The sequence below is a fragment of the Rhipicephalus microplus genome, chromosome 1 (assembly GCF_043290135.1).
Source record: "Rhipicephalus microplus isolate Deutch F79 chromosome 1, USDA_Rmic, whole genome shotgun sequence".
Classification (NCBI taxonomy): Eukaryota; Metazoa; Arthropoda; class Arachnida; order Ixodida; family Ixodidae; genus Rhipicephalus; species Rhipicephalus microplus.
Window position 1 is genome coordinate 245,610,857 of NC_134700.1, and position 25,653 is coordinate 245,636,509.

Sequence of the window (25,653 nt, forward strand, 5' to 3'; positions counted from 1 at the left end):
GAAGTATTAGAAAAATATTCTACAATTATTATATTCAATTAGCACTCACACTTTAATATTGGAACTTGGTCTACGCCTAAAATTTTGCTATTTGCACAGCTCTACTAAAAACTGCTCATGTGAGTACGAATTAGAGACGCTCATATCAGTCACCATTGGTCTACAAGTCACACAGTAATTAGCCCTAAGCACTGTTGCCAAGTGCATCTACCGAAGTGCAAATTTGATGTGACACTGCCATAATGGCTTGGTTATAGTACTTAATATTGTTACGTACAATCCAAATGGTGTACGAATAACTGTTTATTGGGGCGAACTTGTGCCTGAAAAGTAAAGGAAAATGTAGCGGCGTCTCTAACAGGCGATCAGCAAAAGGGGATCGATCTCCGAGAAAACCCTCGAGCCGTGCACCACTTCTTTTTCATCAAAATCCCGTGCTGAGGAGGTGCGCGCCGTCCTGGCTTTTTCTTGTTTGATCATCAAGCCGCTGATCTCTTGCGGGGGCGCACGAACTAGCGCGCGTAGTTTGAATACTGCGTTTGCCTTGCGTCATTATGCCTCCTCCAAAAACGCATCGTCCCGATGCGTAAAAGCAGTGTTGCTGAGATGGTCTGAATGTGTGGTTTCCATTGGAGAAATAGGTATTCCTCATAAACGGGTGTGTATAGTTCGATGTTCATTGCCTGTCATAGTATGGCTTCATTCTGACTACATGCACGATTTCTGTGCTCCTTCGGCATCTTGATGAGCTCACTTGTCCTTCCGGTGACACCTCATAGTTCAAGGAGCTGACGCGACGAAGGACTCGGTAAGGGCCGTAATAGCGGTGCATGAGCTTTTCGGAAAGGCCAGGCGTCCGCACGGGAGTCCAAATCCAAACTAGGTCACCTGGTGTGTAGTCGACTCCTCTCCGACGAAGGTTGTAACGGTTTGCATCCACGCGTTGTTGTTTTATGTGATGTCGCGCCAACTGCCGTGCTTCTTCGGCTCGCTGAATGAATTCGCTGATGTCAGGCTTGTGCTCTGTATTGTCGCCTACAGGTAGCATTGCATCTAATGGTGTGGTAACTACCCGACCATAGACTAGCTGGAATGGCGTCACTTTAGTAGTCTCCTGCACAGCAGTATTGTAAGCGAAAGTGGCGTACGGCAGTATCTTGTCCCACGTACGGTGCTCCAAGTCAACGTAAATGGACAACATATCGGTTAGAGTTCTGTTGGGTCGCTCGGTTAGCCCATTCATTTGGGGGTGGTAAGCCGTTGTTTTCCTATGACTTGTGTGGGTAAGTTTCATAATATACTGCGTCAGATTGGCTGTGAATGCAGTTCCTCGATCCGTAATAACCACCTTTGGGGCACCATGCCGTAGTACAATGTTAGTGAAGAAAAATTCAGCTACTTCTATAGCCGTGCCCCTGGTGAGAGAGGCTGTCTCGGCATACCGGGTTAAGTAGTCTGTCGCCACTACCATCCATCGGTTGCCCATTGATGACGTAGGAAATGGAGCAAGTAGATCCATTCCTACTTGTTCAAACGGAGACTCAGGTGGTTCGATTGGTTGGAGAAATCCTGCAGGTTTCAATGGAGGCGTTTTGTGTCTCTGGCAATCTCTACATGTCCTTACATAATGCTGTACAGCATTTAGTAACTTTGGCCAGTAGTACTTGGTGCGGATGCGAGCCAATGTTCTACTCACTCCGAGGTGTCCTGCTGCTGGGTCATCGTGGCAGGCTTCCAGGATTTCGGGTCGCAAGGCCGAAGGAACGACGAGTAGGAATTTCTCCTTGCTGTGCTCGAAGTTTCTCTTGTATAAAACGTTGTTTCTCATGAGGTACGAGGACAATCCCCGGATGAAAACTCGAGGAACACGCACGGGTTGCCCTTCCAGATGCTTGATCAGTTTAAGCAACTCCGCGTCAGATCGCTGATATTCAGTCATGTCTGCGGTGCTGACGGCCCCAAGAAACGGAAAGTCGTCTCCATCTTCCACAGGTGCAGATTCCATTGGTGCGCGTGACAGGCAATCAGCATCACTGTGCTTGCGACCCGACTTGTATACGACTGTTATGTCGTATTCTTGCAACCTGAGGCTCCATCTAGCAAGTCGCCCAGAAGGGTCCTTTAGGCCTGCGAGCCAGCACAACGAGTGATGGTCGCTCACTGCTCGAAATGGTCTACCATATAAGTACGGTTGGAATTTCTGTATGGCCCATATTACCGCCAGACATTCTTTTTCCGTCGCCGAATAATTTATTTCAGCTCTCGAAAGAGTGCGACTAGCATATGCGACCACTCTTTCCTCTCCGTTTTGCAGCTGCACAAGGACGGCGCCTAGTCCCAAATTGCTTGCGTCCGTGTGAATCTCTGTTCCGGCTTCTTCGTGGAAATGTGCCAGGACGGGGTGGTGTAGGAGTCGCTGTCGTAGCTCATTGAATGCCTCTTCTTGCTCGCTTGTCCAGGTGAAAGGCGTGTCTTCTTTCGTCAGTCGGGTTAGTGGCTCCGCAATCTTCGAAAAACCTTCGATGAATTTTCTGTAATAGGCACAAAGTCCTAAGAATCATCTCACAGCCCTTTTATCTGTCGGTCTAGGAAACTTTTCTACAGCTGCTGTCTTTTCGGGGTCAGGTCGAATGCCTTCAGAGCTAACCACATGACCGAGGAAAAGCAGTTCATGAAAACCAAAATGGCACTTTTGGGGTTTTATCGTCAGCCCTGCTGAACTAATCGCTTCGAGCACAGTCCGTAGTCGTTCCAAATGCTGATCGAAGGTGGCCGAAAAGATCACGACGTCATCGAGATAAACAAGGCAGGACTGCCATTTTAACCCGAACAGCAAAGTATCCATCATCCACTGAAATGTGGCGGAAGCAGAACACAGGCCAAATGGGAGTACCTTGAACTCGTATAACCCATCTGGGGTCACAAAAGCAGTTTTCTCGCGATCTCGTTCGTCCACCTCTATCTGCCAGTATCCGCTCTTGAGGTCTAGAGAGGAGAAGAATTTCGCGTCTCGTAGTCGGTCAAGGGTGTCATCGATCCTTGGAAGGGGATAGACATCCCGCTTTGTGACGACGTTCAATTTTCGGTAGTCAACGCAGAAGCGCAAGGTCTGGTCCTTTTTCTTTACCAGTACTACAGGTGAGGCCCATGGGCTGGCCGACGGTTGAATTACGTCGTCCCTGAGCATTTCTTCAACTTGGCCTCTGATGACTTCTCTCTCTTTTGGTGACACTCGGTACGGGTGCTGGCAAATAGGTCTAACAGATTGATCGATTATGATGCGGTGTTAGATGATAGATGTTCCTTGCACTTTCGATGACGTAGAAAAACATGAGGCGTACTCCCGTATAAGGCTCTCGATCTTTTGTTTCTCGTTCGGTGATAGGGCTGCTTCCTCGAAGTCCAACTGGGTTTGGGATCATTACCCAGCACCTCCACCAGAATTGTTACGTACAATCCAAATGGTGTACGAATAACTGTTTATTGGGGCGAACTTGTGCCCGAAAAGTAAAGGAAAATGTATCGGCGTCTCTAACAGGCGATCAGCAAAAGGGGATCAATCTCCGAGAAAACCCTCGAGCCGTGCACCACTTCTTTTTCATCAAAATCCCGTGCTGAGGAGGTGCGCGCCGTCACGGCCTTTTCTTGTTTGATCATTAAGCCGCTGATCTCTTGGGGGGCGCACGAACTAGCGCGCGTAGTTTGAATACTGCGTTTGCCTTGCGTCAATATACCGCATGTAAATTCTTTCTTAAATGATGTGGGCTAGCGCCAGACCCACAGCAAAAACGTGAAGGCGAACCAGAACAGGCACCTTTTACTAATTTGAAGCTATGGCCAGATTGCTAGCTATCCTAGCGAGCGTGAGCGTGTCCTGGGCTTCCCTTTATCCTCCCCTGTTCTTGTTGGCAGCTGCCAGCGCCCCCCCACCCCCAACCAATAAATCATGCAAACAAAATAGGTCGTAAAAAGGAGAATCCAATTAATTCTGAGTGCTGCAGAACACAGTACAATCACACCAACGTATATGAGCAAATATTTACCAGAACTTACGCACCTAGCACCAGTCTTGACAGCTTCTAGTGCCTGTAGACAGGAATCCATGGCAGCGTTTAGCTGAAGGCTGATCAGCTCCTGCATGATCAGGCAAAACGAAAAAAGTTTACGACTGCTTTAAGACAACCAGGGCAGAGATACACCTCTGCGTTGTGCATTTCAGTGAAATCACTCTTTAAAATAGTATCAAGTACAGCTGATTACAGGTCAGGCACGATTAGAAAAAGAATCCCTCAGGTCTTCCAGTCTCTTGCAGAGCCCCAGTACACCGACAGTCTGGACCACTTAAAGTAGCAGCTGAACTCAATATTTGGCTATTGCGCAGTCAACACTGCATACTACGAAGGTGAAGCACCCTGAATTTACACAGGAGGAAACACCGAGCTCCCACAGAGTACAAGCCTAAGCACCAACACCTGCATCAGATATGCAAATATAAACCACACACAGAAAGAATAAAAAAAAAGAAATATGTTTAAAAGATAAAATAAATAACGAAGAATAAAAAAATGTGTGGCTTGTATGAGCATTTTATTCTCACTGCACAAGAAAGTGAAGCAAAACATTCAAGTCACCTTAAAAACATACTATGACAACTGGATCCAATACTCGGTCATCTGCCTTGTTTAAAATAAATCAGTCCCTATCATCGTTGTGGTGATGCCTGACAAGAAATAATTTTCCGAACCAGGGAAACGTTCACAAACACTTCCATGAGTGAAACACCTGTTATGGAGAACAGCTAATACAGAAAGCTTTCTTTTTCTTGTTCACAGACGAGAATAACATTCTTTTTCACAGCGAAATGTACAGACTTTATTACAACAAAGCAGTTACGATCGAGGTTCAGCATGTGTTGTGGACAAAAAAACTATCGTGATCATGCACCAGCACGCGCTTGATCACCACCAAGCACACGGTACAGATGGTCAACAGGAGAAGCTGCATCCAACAGCCCCCAAATCTGTGTTCACTACCCTCGTGTTTCCTGGATAATTGTTTTGTGGAACAGTGTAGTGATTAGAGGGATTCGCCAAATTTCTCTTACACAAACACACTATAGGAGTTTTACAGCAGAGCTGTAATGGTTGAGGTTTGCCTACAGACAAGAGGTAGCATAAAAGTAAAAACAGTAAAAAGAGAGCAAGCATAGTCATGCATAGTAGAGTATAGAGAGGGGTGGGCACGAGAGAGATCAAAAGATTGATTGATTGATATGAGGAGTTTAACGTCTCAAAACCACCATATGATTATGAGAGATGCCTTAGTGGAAGGCTCCGAAAATTTAGACCACCTGGTGTTCTTTAACGTGCACCCAAATCTGAGCAGACGGGCCTACAGCATTTCCGCCTCCATGGGAAATGCAGTCGCCGCAGCCGGGATTCAATCTCGCGACCTACGGGTCAGTAGCCGAGTACCTTAGCCACTTGACCACTGCGGCGGGGCAAGATCAAAAGATAAGAGCCAAGCCAAGACAGAACGAGTCAGGTGCCCACCAACTCTGCTGCGACCCAGCTTTGCGCCACATATCGCAAGCTGTACTAGTTTTAAAGCAATAGCACATGTAAAGCACATGCACATGCAATATTGCGTGGCAGGAGCGTCAAATCACACCAGGCGTAGACATGTGAATTGCACAAAGAGTGAGGGTTCTGAAGGCCCACTGAACGCAAAGCGCACAAACATATTCGACCATTATCACCAGCAAAAACATCAACAAATTCAGCTGCTGCGTAGGTTCGGGCGTTGCCTTTCGAATGCTTAGTGGGCCCTCTGCTGATTTGTAAGAGGAAGAATTACGGCATCAGGGTTATTTCACAATGGTACTCACAGCAGGCATTTGAAGATGCCTGCTGCTGCTGCGATGTACGTCCTCTCTGTTATGACCCTCCATGAAGGTTGACAGTTTTTTCCAAATAAATAAATAAATAAATAAATAAATAAAATAAAATAAGCAAGGCATACAGTGACATTAAATTAATTGTCACGATAAAAAGTTCAGATGAACGAACAAAAGGGTAGGTAGGTTAGATAAGGTTACATTTAGCAGTGATGTGCAATGATTTCTGCTAAGAGTAAACTGTAATGTAAAGAGAATCGAAACTGACAGCACATTTCCCTATTTACTATTCCTTTTAGAAAACTATTCCAGTGCATAAAAGTATAATGCTTCAGCATAAAAGAATATGGAAAAAATAAATTCCAAATCTTATCAGTACAACACTGCATTTTAAGGACTTTAAATTCATGATTACAATGTTTAGAGATAAGGATGGATGTAAAAATGTTCTTTGTGCAAAAAGTTCTACGTTATCCCATTGAGACCATAGTAAATCAGGTAACATTTATAAACTTGTTGCTAGGCATCATTTATCTAGTGCATGCCAGTCAAGCTTAATTATTGTACTCAATTAATAAAATGCTACTGAGAAAGTTGCAGAGACAAACCTGGTAGCCCAGTGTTTTATGCATTCAGGCTTATTTACATGACAGACTGTTCCAGCATGCCATGCTGCACAATGATATTTAGGTAAATGTTGTACTTATAATTTATTACTTCTGATCAACTACCACATATTTAATTTATTCTGGACAAAAAAAAAATCATATCACATTTAGAAATCATGTAAGGCATAACGCACAACAGAGTGCCACCTCTCTATAAAAGCTGCAAGATAATTAACGAGATATTACTCACAACACTGAAGGCACTGCCTTGAAAGAGTTGGTTATAATGCAAGCCATCATACCAGTTTGCTCTTACTGGCTTTCACAATATGGATACCTACTGTGATGCGGTTTCCCACATGAACACGGAAAAACTGATTCCACAATGAGAGCTGTTCTCCCAAGACCAATGTCCCCAGTTCTGCCTCCTCCTGCAAAGAAAGAGGCAATGAAGGTTATGCGACCAGCACATATCGGTTCATAAACTCGGCTCTAATGAGAAACCAAGCTAGTTTTGTTCAACATGCCCAGGCTTAAATATGCGCTGTTTATAAGCTCCTCACATACACTATGAAAACAAGATTATTTACAGCCACTCATTGAGCTTAAGCAAAAAAATTGTAATAAAATATTATATGCTAGTGTTTCTTACAGTAAAGCTGCATTCACCACTGTAGATAGAACACAACTTTACCAATAGGGGAAACTTTACTTCATTGTTGCACCGAATCAAATCAAGTCAAATCAGAATCATTGCCATATAGTCCAATCGAACTGCTGATACAATATACTTGAAGCTGACATGTTATGATGGCGTAATGACACACCGCAAAGGCCCTAGCATTATTAAGCAAATGCTAGATAAACTTGTACTTGCAGAATTAGAAGTAATGCCAATTATTGAGACACACTGGTGGTAGGTGTTTGATTGACTACTGCACCACATATTGCATCTCCATATGTTCTATATAAAATTTCAGCACTGTTTGACGCCGTGCAACAGTAGCATCACTGATATGATTACCCCATACCTACAACAGACTAGTAAGACAAGCCAAACACCAGCACACTAAATAAAAAAAAACATGCCTTTGGCAGCCATTCCCTAAGGTCAGCTCCTAGTCTTGCAAGGCCTTGTAGTGAATTCAGTTGGCTTAGATGGAACACAATGCGGTCCACACTCTTCTCCTCCACGCTGTAAACAGAAGGTTTCAAGGGAGGGTCAGTAATTGCAGTATACTGCTACACACATGATAAGCACCAGATTGGACCTGGAAAAAGGAGCAAATACAATGTATTCCCACAAAAGCATAGATATAGTAAATTACATAGGACTACACAAAGATTTGCTTCAAATGCATAAATGTGCACAAAAACTTGTCATTTTCTGTCTTTCCCAATATCCTAAAGCACCAAAAGGGCATGTTTAGGAGCAAAATTTCAATTGCTTTCTGTAAAGAACAGGACAATTAAAGAAATATTTCATATAATGACACTACAGGCAGACTGCTACCACACTGTGGAAACTATCCTTCTAATAAAGATATGGGCCAGTCCCGAAAGTAGTACAGCCTGGAAAATGTGGGATGAAATGACAAGCAGTGCAGTCTAACCATCCCTTGGCATACTCACTCGTAAGTACATTCACACACATTCATTTAAAAGGCGTGAGCACGAGTCAGTGACGAGGTGTGTCAGTAGGCCTGAGTATGAACACGAAAGAGTACTCGTGAGCGTAAGTAGACGTGAGTGTGAACACTAGGCTTGTGCAAATACTTCAATGCTTCATATATTTTGATAAATATCAGTCTTTGAATTCACTTCAATTCTAATTTAAAATATAGAAAATTGCAAAGTATACAAAATGAACGAATAAATGTATATAATATCACAGTCAACCCCTTGTAAAGGTGTTTTCACTGCACTAGAGGGTTGTTAAGCCATGAAAGCACTTATTTAAATGTATTGAAAGATGCAGGAAGACTTCACCAGGCAGGACCAGCAGAAGCGTTTATTCCACGATATTTGCCTTAGCTCAATGAACGAGCTCAATCGCGATGACAATGGTTATGTACAAGTGAGTACAATGAAATACAATAAATGTGCTTACAGTATACTAATTCGCACGTAACTTTCTATAGAGATGGTTTCACTGTAGAAAAAAAGTGCTAAACCACGAAAACACCTATCTAAAAAAATCCGCCCTACCGTAAAAACCTACTTCAAAGTTATGTGGACGTATATTAATATCAATTCATCATATTTGCAACTTAAAAGAAAAAGCTTGTTATAATTGATTGTATGCTCCAAGTACAGTAAACTTTAAAACAACATATTTTACATGCTATCACTAGCATTCTATTAAAATTAAAATTCTGCTACTATTCAAAGCTGTTTACACTTTTTTTTAGGCAAAAAAAACTGGCATTTGCACAGGTCTGATTTCAACTTTTAAGGGATGCTAAGCCATGAAAACACTTATCTAGGGGAAATCCGCACTGCCGAGGGTTTTCCCAAGAACACTGGTGATTAGGCTTGTGCAAATATTCCAATTTGCTTCAATTTGAATTTAAATCGTACAAAATTTTGAAGTATTTAAAATGAACAAAAATGTGTATAAAATTCCGCATATGACCTCCTGTAAAAGTGATTTCACTGCAGTGGAGAGTTACTAAGCAGTGAAAGCATCTGTTTAGCTGTATACAAGTTCCCATGTCAACTCACTGTTAAGGTTACATGCGCACATCTCCACTGCATAGCACCCCTTCACTGCACTTAAGGAATGCTAAGCCATGAAAACACCTATCCAGGAGAAATCCTCATTGCCGCAAAGCTTCAAGGTTAAATGAACATACTACCCTCACACAGACTCATCACCGTTAAGTTTAAAAGCTTGTGATATCAGCTTATATGATCAAAGTATAATAAATTTTAAATGTAAGAAATTTGACAGGTTATCACTGGCATTCTACCAAAATTCCAATCCTTCTACTATTCAAAATTCTTTCCACTTCCTTTGAACTAAAATGAACAGCATTTGCACAGTTCTTGTTTAAATTTAAAAAATTTGCACAGGTTAGTTAGGGTCATGACAAATATGCCCATTTTTCTTTATAATATGTGATACATACAATTCAAATTCGATTCGAAATAATTCAATCAAAATCACTATTTGCTTTTTGCTTCGAATCTGAAATTCACTATTCGCACAAGCCTACAAGACTTTTGCTTTGTGAGCACGGGGGCCTGGGTTGAAGTTCTCCTTTGACAAGAACATTTTAATTTTTTTATTTCACAGCAGTCTTTTCTAATGCATTAGGCTTTTCAACCACTCCTCAGCAGGCATAAGAGGTGCCACTTTAGTATTTTAGACCTTTTCCTTTGCCGCAATAATACTCTTGCCACACTGTTAGAGCGGCAAGAGCTCAACAAGCGAGAAATGCACCTTGTGAACAGCAGAGCTTAGTTCAAAAAGGAGCTTTGCAGGTAAGCTAACTCAGAAATATTTGCAAACCCGCCATTGACGTGTACTATCAGCGTCAAATGAAACCCTAACAGCAGCAAGCCTTTGCAATAGTGTAGTGCGTGCCGTCCAGTGATCACGATTGACAGGTGCGCGCATCCTGTTCAATAGCTTTGCGCATTCACACGTGCTTGTTCGTAGTGATAAGTGGACGGCTCGCACTGTACTATCGTGAAGGCTTGCCACTGTTCGGGTTTCATTTGAGGCTGATAGTACCTAACTGGCTATGCTGTAGTAAGTTCACCTGCAGAGCGGCTGCGCAGGCGATATTGCAAGCTCTGATGCAGAGATTGCGTGCTAAGCGGACACTTTTGAGGATCGATCATGCAGTGCAGTGCTCTCTCAAAAAGGTTACTTCACGATTGCATTGGTATAATGGACAAAGAGTTGGCACGTTGTTGATGACTTCTCTATATCAGGCATTCTACAACTGAGTCATTGAATGTCACATTGACCCCGAATGACAAGATAGTTTCCAGGCTAGAAGAATTTCCTTTATATAGCAAGACAGATGTGTGTGCAAGTTATTGCATCGGTTTACGCAACACTTGTAGCGGTGGGGCCATTGATTTGCATTGCAGCACTATTTACGGAAAAACTGCAGCCAAGAGCTTCACTAAGTTGATATAGGACGCAGCTGTACACACAGTAAAAAATTTCACAAGCCACCAACATGCTATACGTTCCTTGTTTGCAGTATAATTTGTGCACGTTAGGTTCATCCTTAATCAAAGAAAGTAACGCAAAGTATAGAATAGGTTCTGACGATCCAACTACTCGGGCAGATTACTGCTTGCAATGGTGCGTGTGAGGCAAACGTAATTCTAATGGACCTTGAAGAGTGTGTCAGCTCAATGCTCATATGCCCAAGGCAACACCTCCTTTGTTTCATCAAATGCCAGTGCATACGCGCGCTTCTCAACTGGAGCCGTTGGTCCTCCTTAGTTCAGAGAGGACTCGTGATGCAATGCTGCATGTGGGGTGTAGCACTGCTTGCGTCACACGTGCTTCCGAACACTTTCCCCCAGAGATGCGATACACATGTGCCTCCCCCCAACATCATACGTCCGTAATATTTACGCCTTCATGCTCCTTCTTTGTGGCAGGAAGCAACGCCGCCGCCATCTCACAGCACTAGTTGTACAGCGGCGTCACCGTAACGCATCCCCATTGGTTGCCCGCATAGCACCACGAACGCAGACACGCTATCTCAAAACACCGTATCAATTACAGAAGCAGCATGACCACCAATATTGTGAACCCGAGGAACGTATGACGCCACCTCACAGATCTGCACACAACTGAACAAAAAACTATATTATTTCCGTCGTGAGACACTGCATGAGGGGCTCTCCCCCCCCCAGGACTGCAAAGCATATGCGAAGGCTAGGCGATGAGCGAGAACAGGAAAAGGCTAAAGAAGAAGGTAGTGAATGGCTGGATCGTGCCCACCTGGCTGGCATTGATGAAATAGAGGAGGTGTTGCCCAATGTTATGGCGTGCAGTGACTTAGCTTCCTCCTTTCATGCAATTCCTTCCTGTGCAGCTTCCAGCACACTGATAAAGTCAAAAGAAAAGAGGAAGCGCTCAGAGCATGGGACCGATTCCCGCATCTCGACCTATACTGGACCCATTTGAAAACGTTTCAGAGCAGCATATGCATTAAGCAATGAGCTTGCATAGTGTGGTCATTCGATGATTCACTAGAAAGGATGCTTAGGACTCCTTCAAAGCTTTTCTTTTCTGTCTGCATCTAGATTGCACTTTTACTTCTGGAGATTGATTTGTGTGATAACGTGTACTTTGCCCTGAGAGCTCCTGTGTGTGAGTACTTGTGCGAATGTACAGGATATTTTTAGGGGCGAAGCTCCTTATGGCGTGGCTTGTGCGTCCCTCGTAGTATGTAACAAGTGGCACATACCCGAAATAGCGGTCCTTACGATTTTGACCTCCAAGGTGGTTCCGGTGAGAGATTTCTTCTGTGCATTGTTGAACAATAAAAGATAGTGCTCAATGCACATGTTAATGGCTGCTAAGGGGCAATGAGAGACAGGAGCATTCGGCCTTTAGGTAACGCGCACGCTGCGATCTCCATTAGCAGCTATTGGCATGTACATTGAGCACGATCTGACAAGAAAGGGTTGCTGCGTTATGCTCGCTGGGTGTAACCTCCTTGGTTTTAGAAAGGTTTAGCGAGCGCTGGGCCGCATAGCCATGAATACTGTGAACTAGTATATACCATGAACTCGAGGTGGTTAAAGGTGGGAAGTAAACCCGAAGCGCAAGCCGTAAGAAAGTGTGCATATGCCACCTCCCGTTTAGTCCTTGAAATGTCCGCTGGATGGTGCTGCTTCTATATGGAGAATATATGATGAAAAGATGCGAGATGGTGGTACTTGGAGTGCTGAATAGATGAACGAATGGACACACAGACAGATGCATGGATGGACGCATGAACGGACGCAGGCGCGGATGCATGGACGAACGCAGGGACGGACGCACGAACAGACGCATGCACGGACGGGTGGATGGACGCATGGACGGTTACACAGACGTACGCAGGAACGGACGGAAGCAAGAACGAATGGACGGACAAATGCTTCGCCCCACTCCCCATCATTCACTCCGTGGATATGCTGCCATTTTTTTCCACTTTGCAGCCATTGCCAGGATGAAGAGAACTGAAGCTGTGAACAAGCAGTGCACTGCCATAGCCACCACAGTGGGTGGTCCTCAGCAAGAAAATCTGTAGCACATATTGAATAAGTATTGCAAAGGCCTCTACAGACTGCCTATGCATCAATGGCATTGATACCAACGTGCTACCAAGCATTTATACTTACTTCTTCACAAAGTGGCCACATTCCTTCTGAAGTATCTCTAGTTTTGGTGGATCAATGTTGACCTGCACACGGAACTCTGCAAAGAAAGATTTCATTGTACAGATTCACATGCTATAACAAGCATTACAGAAAAGAAACTTCTCTTTTTTACTACCACGCTTATCAAACAAAAGTAATGCACTGATAAATGATAATGCTGCCTTAGAAAGGCAGATGTGCGACTCTCACCTCGTATGGGTGCTGGAGCATAGCGGAATGATGGGCTCTCCGAGAAGCTCACCAGATCTGCTGGGAAAGGTTACAAATGTGACCCATTGTACTGGCCAATCCTCGAGGTAGCCTCGATGTGGGCTTTCGCACACGATAAACAAGGGCACGAGAACGAACGCAAATAGACAGGCAAAATGCAAACTAACAACAGTTGATTGGCACAAAATTCGAACTTTTTTATGTCTATGTTGAAACACACATTGCATATTACAAAGCAAAGAAGAGTAAAAGCAATTCCTTAGCACGTATGTGTGTTTTACCAGTGAGATATGTGATATCTTTAGGCTTGTGCGAATACTCGAATGCTTCGAATATTCGAACAAATATTACAGTATTTGAATTCGCTTCAATCAGAATTAATAATATTGAAAATGTTGAAGTACTCAAGTGAACAAATAAATGTATATTAATTCACATGCAACCTCCTGCAAAGGTGGTTTCACTGCAATAGAGCAATGCTAAACCATTAAAACACCTCAAATAACCTTTTATAAAGGCGTTTTCACTGCATAAAATAAATGCTAAGCCATGAAAACACCTAAAAAAATCTGCACTGTCGCCAAGTCGCACTTCATTGTTAAATGAACATAATACATTACCATCACATCGATGGATAATTTTCAAAGTTTAACAGCTTGTTACACGAGCTTATATGCTCTAAGTAAATTTTAAAACGTAATGTATTTTACAGGTTATCACTTACATTCCACCGAAAGTCAAATCCTGCCATTATTTGAAGTTTTTTCCACTTCCTTTTAACCAAAAAAATGGTATTTGCATATGCCTTGTTTCAAGTTTTAAAAAATATTGTGCAGGTTAGTTAGCTAGTGATAATTATGCTCATTTTTTCCTTAGAATATGTGATACATACTATTCGAACTCAATTTGACATTAGTCGACTCAAATCACTATTCACTTCGAATTTGCTTCGCACCTAAAATTCACATTCATACCAGCATAGATTTCTTTGGCTGACAAAAAGAGAGCATGCATATAATGTGAGAAACCAAACAGGGGGTGGATGGCCCTTCACTGCAAGAAATGTGGTTGTAAACATAAATTTCAAAGTTGCACTGTAATTGCAAAGAACAGAAATGAAAAGACATGCCTAATTATTGAAGATCACAAGATCTTATGTCTTAAAGGCAAATGCATCAGCATGCCATCTATCTCTTCATCAGCCAAAAAGGCATATCTGCATATCTCACTGGTACGACACGTGCATGTTAAGGTTTAGCTTTTGCTTTGCTTTGTAATACACAATGGTATTCAAATGTAGGTACAAATAAGGTCACATTTCCAGCCAATAAACTGTCGCTAGTTTGGGCTTTCTCTGTTTTTCTTCTTGCGCCTCTGTGTTTAGTGCACAACAGCCCACATCCAGATGGATCACCAAGAAGCCCAAGTTTCAACCTTCCTAAACTTCTTGACATAGCCACAAGCATAGTTAGCTATATGTGGCAATCTGGTTAGTAACTTGTGCCTTCTCAGTGTTAATTTCTTTCTCTACTAACAGTTACACATGATATCACTGGGCCAAATAACATGTGCCAATATAAGATGCAATGGCTGTTACCAAACAACACAGATCAAGAAATGTGGTGTTACTGTTATTCTCTGTAAGAACAAGGTGGTATTGAGCATAAAATTTGATGATTGATATGCAAGAGTTAACGTCTCAAAACTACCATATGATTATGAGAGACACCACAGCGGAGGGCTCCGGAAGTTTTGACCACCCAGAGTTCTTTGACGTGCACTTAAATCTAAGCACACGGACCTGTGTACAACATTTTTGCCTCCATAGAAAATGCGGCCTCCGCAGCCGGGATTCGATTCCACGACCTGCTGGTCAGCAGTCGAGTACCTTCGCCACTAAACCATCATAGCGGGACAGCGCAAAATTTTGTCTTAAAGTTGTTTGAATCAAAGCACAAGTCTGCATAGAAAGCAATAAAGGTGGCCTTACCGCAAGTATTGTTCTTTATGACCTCGGATATGCGTAACTCCAGGGCACTCGGTTGTGAAGTTAGGAAAGCAGCCTGCACTAGCTGAAGTGTGGACACTAGAAGAGTGGCTAGGCCACAGAGCTGCTCCCTCATAGAGACACTGTCTGATCCCACCAGCTGATCCACCAGGCCCTGAAACATATTACATGCAGACATTCAGGTTTCCTCATAATGCATGCTGACCATAGGTATGTGTACCACAAGGGGGGGCAGCTCCCCTTAGCCATATAAAGGGAGGGCATACAAATATAGAATTAGCAGGGAGGGGTAGTGCTGCTATGAACATTGATACCCCCCCCCCCCTTACGGGGAACCCTGCATCCCCCTTCCCCATGCAGCAAATGATTCTGAAATGCCACTTTATTCTCTGTGAGGCCTACTTGATTGAATAAGATAATCAAGAAGGTGCTACTTTGGCACATAATACAGGACGCAAAGATAGGCATTGATGAGCTCATAAGATATATCTGCGAGACTGCCAGACCTACAAAAATTGTCTTTTTGTATTTAAGCAAAGGTGTTTCTCTTATGGCAAAAATATGCACGAAACTGTATACTATGGCCAAAAGTATGTCAAACAGAACCTTAAAAAGGGCCCTGAAAGACTTTTTTGAGTAACCATGGAATTAATTCCTTGGAAAAGCATATTATGTCACAAATGGAGGGCTGCAAAAATTTTAAGAATCCGTCCTGTACGAGCGGAGTTACAAAGATTTGCCACACTCTGCAATCACATTCTCCCTTCTCTCGTCCCGACGAAAGCGCTGAAAGCTGAACAGGGAGAGATGGGAGGGGCAAACAAAAAATGTCACTCGCGCCTCGTGACCTTGAGCATTTCTTTTTTCTTCGAATACGCGGTTTTTTCAGTGCGATCTCGCGTGCACGCGTGGACAAGTGACGGCCTCTCGCGGCGACTTCTGTAACAACCAAGCGCGTCATATTCAAATCAGCCAATGGCTGATAGATTGGCTTACTGGGATTATTTTCCGTGAATTGTCGAGAGAAGAAAAAGCTATTTTTAGTTGACTTCGATAATTTATTGTGAATTCCAGGACACGTACTGCGCTATAATACTTGGCTCACACATTGTCAGGAGCCTCTACTACCGATCGGCAGCATTTTCTGACCATGCTCAAAAAGTGTTGCAGGGCCCCTATAACGGGCCAGTAAACAACCCCAAGGTCCAAATTATTTAATGAAGAGAAATACGTGTGCTTTGGCTATGTGAAAATGCTGCTGCAAGAATTTTGCGAATATGTGCTATAATAAAGAAGTCACAGGAGTTAGAACATCCGTTTCAGCCAGTTTCTAGTTCTCAAAAGGCCGCTCGCCATCTTTTTCTATGAAAAAGTACCCTATCATTATGACTCTGGCCAATCAAGCAACACAACACGACATCCGTGATACATCATCGGCGCACAACCAACAACTGAGCGGGGTTTCCCTCCGATGAGCACGTGTCATAGCTGCACAGGAGAGTAAGAACTTTTTCGCTTGCAGTAAAGTAGCTAGACGGCTCTTCATATCGGAGGCTGTTACTCTGGCTGTTACTCCCAAAGTCTCGGGCTTTACAAAACGGCAGAGGGCAGCACAGAAAAGTGAATTTGCGGACTGCGCGCCTGAAACTGCATTGCCGCAGGGCGAAGGCGCTGTTTCGTAAGGCAAAGAACCAATCGACGAGCTCAGTGGCGCGTAACATTGCCCATGAACAAGCTTCCGTCAGACTGCGCGTATAAAGCAGATTGGTCAGGCGATGAAAAAAGGCACAGGATTGTTTTTCAAAACGAAGGGTCTGCACAGTGCTGTAATATTCAGCAAATGTGGTCACTGGTGTTTAGTGTACGAAATGGCAAGCTTGTTTGGATGGGGGGCGTAAAAAATGTTAAAACCTGTTTACTGGCCCTTCAGAGGATAAAATAAAAATATAACATGCAGAATTTTACAGCTTATTTGTGCTTCATAAAAGTATTCTTGCTAAACCAGTAACCAGCTTGCCTAAATACCTTTGCCATTATAAATAGTAGAAAAAATATGACTAAAGTAAAAGAACAAAAAGTGTTAACAAAGTTTTCATATTTTTGGCCACTAGGAATAACGAAAGTTTTTTTTTTTTTTTGCATTTACTCCAAGCTGAGGCAAACACTCAAGAGACAAGAGCTTCAATAAAAAATTTAAAGAGAGACATCCAAATGTGGAGACCAGAAAGACAACTGGCTAGCTCAGTAGTAATTAACACCTTGATGTTAATGTTCAAGGCACTGATAATGCCACAAAATTATGATTACTCTTAGTAATAGAATGGAACAGAGTCAGGTGAGCTTTGCTACTATAATTAAAACAGTACGCTAGCACATGGTTTTCAAAACTGGGCTCCATGAAAGGCATTTTAGGTTTTCGTGAGCAGTCAGAACCAATGCGACCTACTCCCGTTTAAGCTCATTAACTCAATAACTTAGACGTCTACGAAAATTTGCATTGCATTCCGCATTTAACGGTGGCATCGCACGCTACAACCACTTGTCCAGAGCTTTGATACAGTGAGAGACCCCCATATTAAAGACTTGTTTTCTGACTGTGAAATCTGTGCAATTTGCAAAGCGCTGGTAATTCATGCTAGTGGGTGTAGATTTTAACAGTTTAGTGCATGAGAAGTAATATAGAAACAAGTTAATATAGAAACCAGATATGGAAGAAAGTCATATAGAAACCAGTACAAATGACATTAATGGGCACCTTGATGCTTTATTAGTCACACTTATCTCACCATTAGTGGCAGTACAGAAATGCTGCATATAACTGGAAGTAGTTTCGGTTTTAATTGTAAGCTTTGATTTAGAAAACTCAGATCGACCAATGATCATGTGAGAATGATACGTCAGTTCATATGTCACCATAACGATTGACTACAGACACCTAAGATGTAGAATTGATTGCGGCTTGTGGAAAACTTGCGGTGCCTCCTACTTCAGTCTCTATTGCGCCTGAAATGTGCCTTTCAATGCTTGATTCCAAGACCCAGAGTTTCAGTGGCTTAAAATTTAGTTTGTAGCTATGACTAACATGATGGGCGATGATATTGTGAGGCATGACTGCTATTATCAAGGTGAGCAGCTATTAATCTATTACTCAATGCCAAAGATAAGCAAAACATTCTGACCAAGCGTCGCTCCAATAAATGCGTAAGCAACTCGGTGAGAGAGGAGCCTTGGAGAAGTGCCAGCCCTGTGAGAGATTCCAGTTGAGCCTCCCATGACACTGGTGCTTCCAAGCACAAAAGTCTTCTCCAGCAACCCTGAAAATCAGAAACAGATTTACTTAGACATGCTCTGAAACAATGCTGTCAGCTGGTCCACCCAGCATTTTTTTCACAAAACATTTTCGCATGCAGCACCTTGACGTGAATTTTCAAGGCACTGACAATGCCACAAAGTGATAATTATTCATAGCAAAACAATGAAACACAATGTTCATACACAGAAACTACAACCAACTCCTGTAAATTCTTATGCAATAAAAGTCCCAAAGAAGAACAATATGTTGCTATGGAGGAAGAACCCCTTTGAACAGGACAGTGGGGCAGTGCAAGTTCAGCCTAAACTAGAAACATGTGGAAATTATTAATGGTAGAACTGTAATCATAAAGAAGCTCACACTTTATCATCGATGGTGCACACTATACCATCGTAAAGACTCGCCACTGTTCGTGTTTCATTTGAAGCTCATAGTACATAGGGTCAGTGCATACTCAAGTACAATCACTGAACCCTGTGTTGGAGCATGTTGGAAGTTAATTGTCAAGAATTTTCATGCAGTGCAATAAAACATTGGGGTGACCCGGCTAAATGTGTTTATGCTGCAATTGTTGCATTTAAGTATGGCTACAAAGAACGTAGGTGCAAATTACTGCACCTGCAGCAAGCAGTGTCCGAGGGACGCAAGGGAAGTGCCCTGACGAGAGACCAGGGCCTTCCACGGCTCCAGCCCTGTGGCCAGCTGCAGGTGCCAGAGGACGTGCTGGCCTAGGCGCTGGAGGCAGGCTGCACGACCCCAGCATTCTCGCTCCGCTTCGCCCCACAGCTGCATGTCACATCAACAGGCACACCGATCACAGAGCGAGATGACACAATTTAAAACAACCAGTGAAGGTTGGCAGAATAGCTGCAATAGGCCATTTATGTCTCACGGCAACTTCGATCGTGACCAAAGCCTATCAAACTTCGTGGGCGCTACATGGAAACCTGCGATGGATGTTGTTCCATCTAGATCCACTGAACTGCAATCTTCACATCTTAAATAGACACCAAAGAGAAACAATGACTTGGTTTAGATTGACAAACTGCACTCTGGGAACTCTAATGTTATGTTTTACTATCATAAATGGTGGGAAAAATTGAGGTTAAAGTTTCATTTTAAAAGTTCGTGCGGAAATCTCTGCGCGTGACGTCAAAAATTTCAAAATGTGTTTTTCATACTTTCGTGACATTGGCTCGATAAATTTTCTGAAAATTTGTATTTTAGACTATGGCACCCACAGATGACAATGTATTTCATTTTAATTGATTAGAAGAAACTAAGGACCCAGCAGGTACTTTCGAAATCTATGACATCACAGCGTTTGGTGTAGCAATCTGAAGGTGCGTCTCCACACACATTCTGTTTTCACGCGTTTTTTCGGTTACCAAGCTTCATGTCACAATAAGAGTGATGTTTTCTGGATTCTGAAATTTTACTTACTAATACGTGAAAAATCGTTTTGCTGTTTATTGTCCTTTTAATCGAAATCATAGCCTGTCATGTACTACCACGCCAAGTGTGCTTGACCAACAGTGCCAAGGTGGTTGCTTGTGTAGCAAGGACCATTATTAACTCTTTCGTTACCGCGCAAAAATGGTTGTTTTTCATATGTCTCGGGAAGATCGTTTTTGCCAGTTTGAAAAGTACTCCAGCACGCATCACTGCATACCAAACTTTGCACAATGAAATGCTCTTTCCAAAAAATACATGTTGTAGGGGAACAAAAATATTTAAAATGAATGAAAATGTAAAAATTGTGGAAATTTTGGTTGCCAGATGGTAAACAGTGCCATAAAAACACTATATATGCAAAAATGTTAAAAAAAATTCAGGATATACATTTTGTAGATAAATGACCCAGGAACAGTGTAAAAATAATGAATGTTGAACAAAATGTTCCTCTTCACATAGAAGAAGAAAATCAGAACCGAAGTGCTGCTGCATTGCTCGTGCCATGCGGTGAAGCACTGCATGATTTTTCGTGAGACACATGTGTACTCGTACTCTTTTCTCAGTAAATTTTTATTGTCTTGTGATAAGAGTCTCCAGGTGTCCCAATGTAAATGAATACCTGTGGTGTGAATATTTCCTCTATAAATGAAGTGTCCAATGAACTTTTAAATTTCATCTAGTGTCACCTCTTTCCATGGGCCACCTCCCTCTGCATAAGTAGGTGTTCCCATATATGCATCCAAGCATATATTTTTTTTTTTCGATTTTGCAAATATCGTATTAAAAAAAGGAAAATATCACGTGCAGTTCTAAAAACTTTTGAACTGTTCCGTAGTCAGGGCCAAGATGTGCTGCGAGAGCCTTCTTGTAGTTAGGAGAAGCTCTGCAGCCAGCGCCAGCACACTGCGCTTCAGCGAAGTGTGGACCGCGCACGTAACCAGGGTACATAGCTATAAGATTGTGCACAAAGGTCAGAAGCTCTAGGCAGTTGTGGCGAAGGAGACAACTTGAGGATGTAAACAAAACAAACCCATGAACGTCTGCGGATGTCTCAGACTGACGCAAAACATCATCGCCATAAAACTTGAAGTTGAGATGCTGTCATCTTCAAACTCTAAGCTCCTCTTCACTCAATTCAGATGGGGCAACAAGAGAGTTTCAACGAGCGCATGAGTTTTGCAGTGCTAGTGCGCACCCATGCACGCGTGACGATGGCGTCATAGGAGCGACTAGTGACGCTAGATGCAACCTTGTGTCTGATATAACAATGCAAGCAAAACTAAAGTTGCTGGAAACTGTCATAGAGGGCCACTTCGACCCTTAAAACACGCGGCGGACCTTCGCAAATATTTTTATAGAACAAGTCGTGGTCCAGATGCCATGCGTTTATTCTAATGCACGCGCACTTTCTCTTCGTCGGCTTCCCCTAGAATCACCTTGTTAATGTGCAACACTTCCCCCTCCCCTCGAGAAAGTCTCAGTTGAGAAGGTACAAAATAACGCCACAGTTTGCTAACATGCACAATGTCAGAGTTTCTACCTAAGGGTAGCCCGGAGCAGTTGATCTCATAGTTCACTGTTGAGACCTTGCGTAGAATCTTCTAAGGTCCTTCCATGACGGAACTCAGTTTGCCGTTGTTGGGATGCCATGGTGTCTCGTAAAGGACAAAGTCACCGACTTGGAACTGAATCGGAAGAAATTTTCTATCATAAGTGACTTTGTTCTTATTGTGGTAGGTGATAGAACAGGTAACTGCAGTTTTTTCGCGCTTCGACAGTTTCTTCTCGTTGTTTCAGTACAGTAGGATAAGATGGAATTCCATAAATCAGGAAGGAAGGTGCGTAGCCGGTCACTTCGTGGGGTGTTCTGTTGTATTCGTCAATTACCTCCGGAAGCAGCTTAGTCCAAGACTTCCGTGATTCGTCATTGATCTTACATTTAAGTCTCGTTACGATAATCTGGTTTGTCCGCTCGTTCATGCCGTTGCATTGTGAATGATGATATGAGGTGAATAGTTGGTGTATAAGATTATGTTTCAAAAACTGCTTGAATTTTCCTGCAGTAAATCCTGTTCCACGATCTGAAAGGAGCTTCCGTGCTTTTCCAGAAGAAAAAATTGTTTTTAAGCATGAAATGTAGGCGTCGCTGTTCTCACTTTTATGAGCAAACGCCCATACGTAGAGAGTCCCATGATCAATAACCAAGTGTATAAACCTTTTTGATGAGCCATATCCAGAAAATCCTCCAATGGTGTCAATTGCAAAGAGGTCGAAGGGTTCTTCAGCTGGAGGCAGTGATTCAAGCGTCCCAAACTTTTTGTTTTCGTCTTCTTGCATCTCTGGCATGTATCACAATGCCGAATGTAAGTGGAAACATCGGTTACAATATGCAGCCAATAATATTGCGGAGATTGGAAAGATAGCATCTTCTTCACTCCGACATGCCCAAAATGTTGATGTACATTCTTAAGAATAGTTGGGCGTAGTTGATGGGGCACGTATATTTTCCGTAGTCCTTTTCTTTTGACGATGATGATGTTATTTTCCAATGAATGTGTTCCTTTTGGACGCTCATTGTTGCATCGCTGAAGGCCGTCGTGTGACTGAAGATTAACTATTGGGGCTCTGGAGAGCGCATCTGCTTCAACATTACTTGTGCCCTTTTGGTGTTTGATGTTCACATCATACATTGACAGTTTCAAATACCACCGGAAGAGACGACCTTGAGGATTTTTAACATTCTTCAGCCACTGGAGTGAGCCAGGCCAGGTCTCCCACACGAGTCGGCAGGATGAAGACTTGCCAGCCCCTTCATCAGTCGCTCATCATCAACGCATTTCTCTGCATGACATCCTGAGCGTACATGGACTACTGTACAAGCGCCTAGTATTACGCATCGACCAGCATCATGTCAGAAGCATCTACCGACCTTCCCATCCCCAAGTACACCGGAGCAGCGGACGATGGACCCGTACAAGACTGGTTCGACCTGTTTGAGCTCCACGCTATCACTGCATCTTGGCCGGAACGGGAGATGGTTACGAATTTCAGCGACTACATCACCGGTGAGGCATTTAAATTTTACCTTACCCATATATTCGAGAACGACGAGTCTTGACAAAAGATAAAACAAGAAATGATTGTTTGCTTTAAAGAATACGATGATGACTACGACGAAGACTTGCTTATAACCCACCATCCACAGACAACCGCACTCGGTCGTCACAGTCAAAAGCAGCCTTCACGCATTGACCAGACTCCTGCTTTTCCATCGCGTGGATCTTCGGTCGCTCACAACGCCCACCTCGCGTCTCACACGCCCACTACAGTCGGGATAGAGCTGCGGAACTCCGACTATACTCAGCCAAGCCCAGGGCCAACCGTCCACATTCATGCGTCAGAACAGCTTATCTCCAAAGTTGCGAACACAGAGAAACAGGCCCAAGTAAAATCTGACCAAACCAAGTGTTTCGCAGTGTCGTCATCAAGTTCTCAGCCACCTGAGAGCCCAACCAACACAGGAGACTCGGAAGGATCAACCCTCAAGCTCTGCCCTGTGCCAGGAACGTCCATTAAGAATGTCGTTGCAAGAGCTTCAGCAGATTTTTCTGTCAATTCTGGCACACTATCTTGATTGCCTGACACGAATCGCGGCACCCTAACAAGTATCAGCTATTTGATGGTCACATCAACCTACAAAGAAAAGCGGGCTCATGTTTCTAAAGGAAGTTCACCTTGTCTGATAGTGCAACATAAGCAATGCCAACAAAAGCAACAAGGAGAGGCCCAACAGCTCTGTCGTGAACAATGACCACAAAAGAAAAGATTGATTCCGCATCTGAGCCAGCTTCGCAGAAAGAAAAGCCAAGGAACTTTTCTGAACCAGCGTTCAAGATTGCGCCGTCGGTCTGAACATCTGCACCATCGCCGTAGAAAACTCCCTAAACGCCACAAAACAACCGCTTGTACTCTGCAGGAACACAAGCAGCGCCCAATCAGCCAAGATCAACGGGCACGCAAACTGCATGCACGGCGTTGGTATCACTCACGACGAAAAATGCGACGCCAACAAAACTTTCGATCCTGCAAGACGTTCCAACCTCGTTCAATCCTCGCAAGACCACGCCGGCTGCATTTCCATCTGTTTCCACACTCAAAGCCTGCTTATGTTGTCCAGAACATAACAGTCAGCCTCGCCCACCAGAGCTGTACCAACCCCGGATTGCTGCCCTCTCCTGTGAAATCTTTGTGTGACTTTACGGAACTTCAATTTGATGTGGAACTACAGCCCATTTGGACATTTTTTTTGTGTGTGTTCTAAGACTGCTTGTTCATCATGCATTGTAATATGCAACGCACGCATTCTTTCGGGGGGAGGGGGAATCCTGACACCCTGACCATAAATCAACTACCGAACCAGCACCTAGCAGTACACATCAACGAGCATTATGACGGAAACATCTACTGACCTTCCCATCCCCAAGTACACCGGAGCAGCGGATGATGGACCCGTACAAGACTGGTTCGACCTGTTTGAGCTCCACGCTACCGCGGCATCTTGGTCGAAATGGGAGATGATCACTAACTTCACTGACTACATCTCAGGTGAGGCATTCAAATTTTACCTCACCCACATCTTCAAGAACGATGAGTCTTGGAAAAAGATCAAAGAAGAAATGATCACCCGTTTCAAAGAATACAATGGTCTATCCATACCTCATCAGCGGAAGGCTTTTCAACTCACCCATCACAGTTACGCGAAGTCTTCCCGCAGTAAGCCTATTTTCCAAACGAGACCTCAGAGAAAATATACCACCATTGCACCATCATATGACTCTTCCGAAAAAGCGTCATGCATTCGGACACCCACTGGTAACTTGCACGTCGCAACAGACAAGGTAATGTTTCTGTATACCGAAAGGAATCTAAACCATTTCGCCAAAAGACTAAACCTAAGGCCGGCTTTCCCAAGAGCAATGAAATCAGCATTTTCAACGTGTTCACTGCACCACAACACTTCAGATGTTACTGAACCACCCGAATCCCATGATGCTTCGTGTCACACACAAGGCCCAGATGGTTTCGAACGTGTGACGGCATTTACGCGTGACGAGTTCATTAATGCTCACAATACCAGCCCACACCCTGATGTTCAAGACCAGATTCTTTCAAAAGATTTTTTCATCTCAATTATGCAGCAAAAATAAAAACAAACGTCATTAGAAGCACCTCAAGCCATGTCTGCTGTGCTCTCATCTTCAAGTGATAACACACATGTGAGTCGAAGCACTACAGCAGTTCCAAATCCACCAAAGCCGGCACATTGTGAACTTACAGAAACATTTACAATGAATGATGACACACAACCATCTGGGAAGCTTTCCCATCAGTCTGCCACACTGATTTTATCTTGAGAAAGTACAGTATTGACCACCGACTATATACTGATCACATCACCATGCAAAGAAAAGCAGACTCATATTCCTGAGGGATGCCCATCTGACCAACTTTCGCAACAAAACGAGCAATTTCAACAAAGGCAACTCCACAAACCGCAGGAACTACAACGGCTACTCGAACAAGAACAATGTGAGTACACTTGTGGCTTAAAAGTCATAAGAGACAACAGCAATTAAAGAAGCAAAGACAAAGTCAATGCCTAAGCCATCATCGCAAAAAGCAACGTCGACAAAATTTTCTGCACCAGTTCTCAAGGCCGTGTCTGCGATCCAACAAACCGAGAGAACGCCACAGAAAG

The 25,653-nt window shown here is 43.3% G+C and overlaps 2 protein-coding genes across 3 annotated transcripts in view; both read right to left on the minus strand.

Moving 5' to 3' along the window:
* Nucleotides 1–25,653, minus strand: part of LOC142814169 (uncharacterized) — a 578,033-nt gene that overhangs the window by 200,714 nt on the left and 351,666 nt on the right. The gene's annotated exons all lie outside the window — the stretch shown is intronic.
* The window catches only part of Cog1 (conserved oligomeric Golgi complex subunit 1), a 54,120-nt gene that overhangs the window by 23,374 nt on the left and 5,093 nt on the right, over nt 1–25,653 (minus strand). Inside the window, exons 6-13 of one of the 2 annotated variants that reach the window (XM_037434540.2) lie at nt 19,059–19,226; nt 18,307–18,441; nt 15,110–15,281; nt 13,099–13,155; nt 12,871–12,946; nt 7,594–7,699; nt 6,846–6,935; nt 4,058–4,134 (exon numbers count right to left, since the gene is read on the minus strand). In XM_037434540.2, the coding sequence (XP_037290437.2) occupies nt 4,058–4,134; nt 6,846–6,935; nt 7,594–7,699; nt 12,871–12,946; nt 13,099–13,155; nt 15,110–15,281; nt 18,307–18,441; nt 19,059–19,226 (881 nt within the window). Of the gene's footprint in view, nt 1–4,057; nt 4,135–6,845; nt 6,936–7,593; nt 7,700–12,870; nt 12,947–13,098; nt 13,159–15,109; nt 15,282–18,306; nt 18,442–19,058; nt 19,227–25,653 lie in introns of both variants that reach the window. The other variant, XM_037434532.2, reaches the window with a different exon arrangement.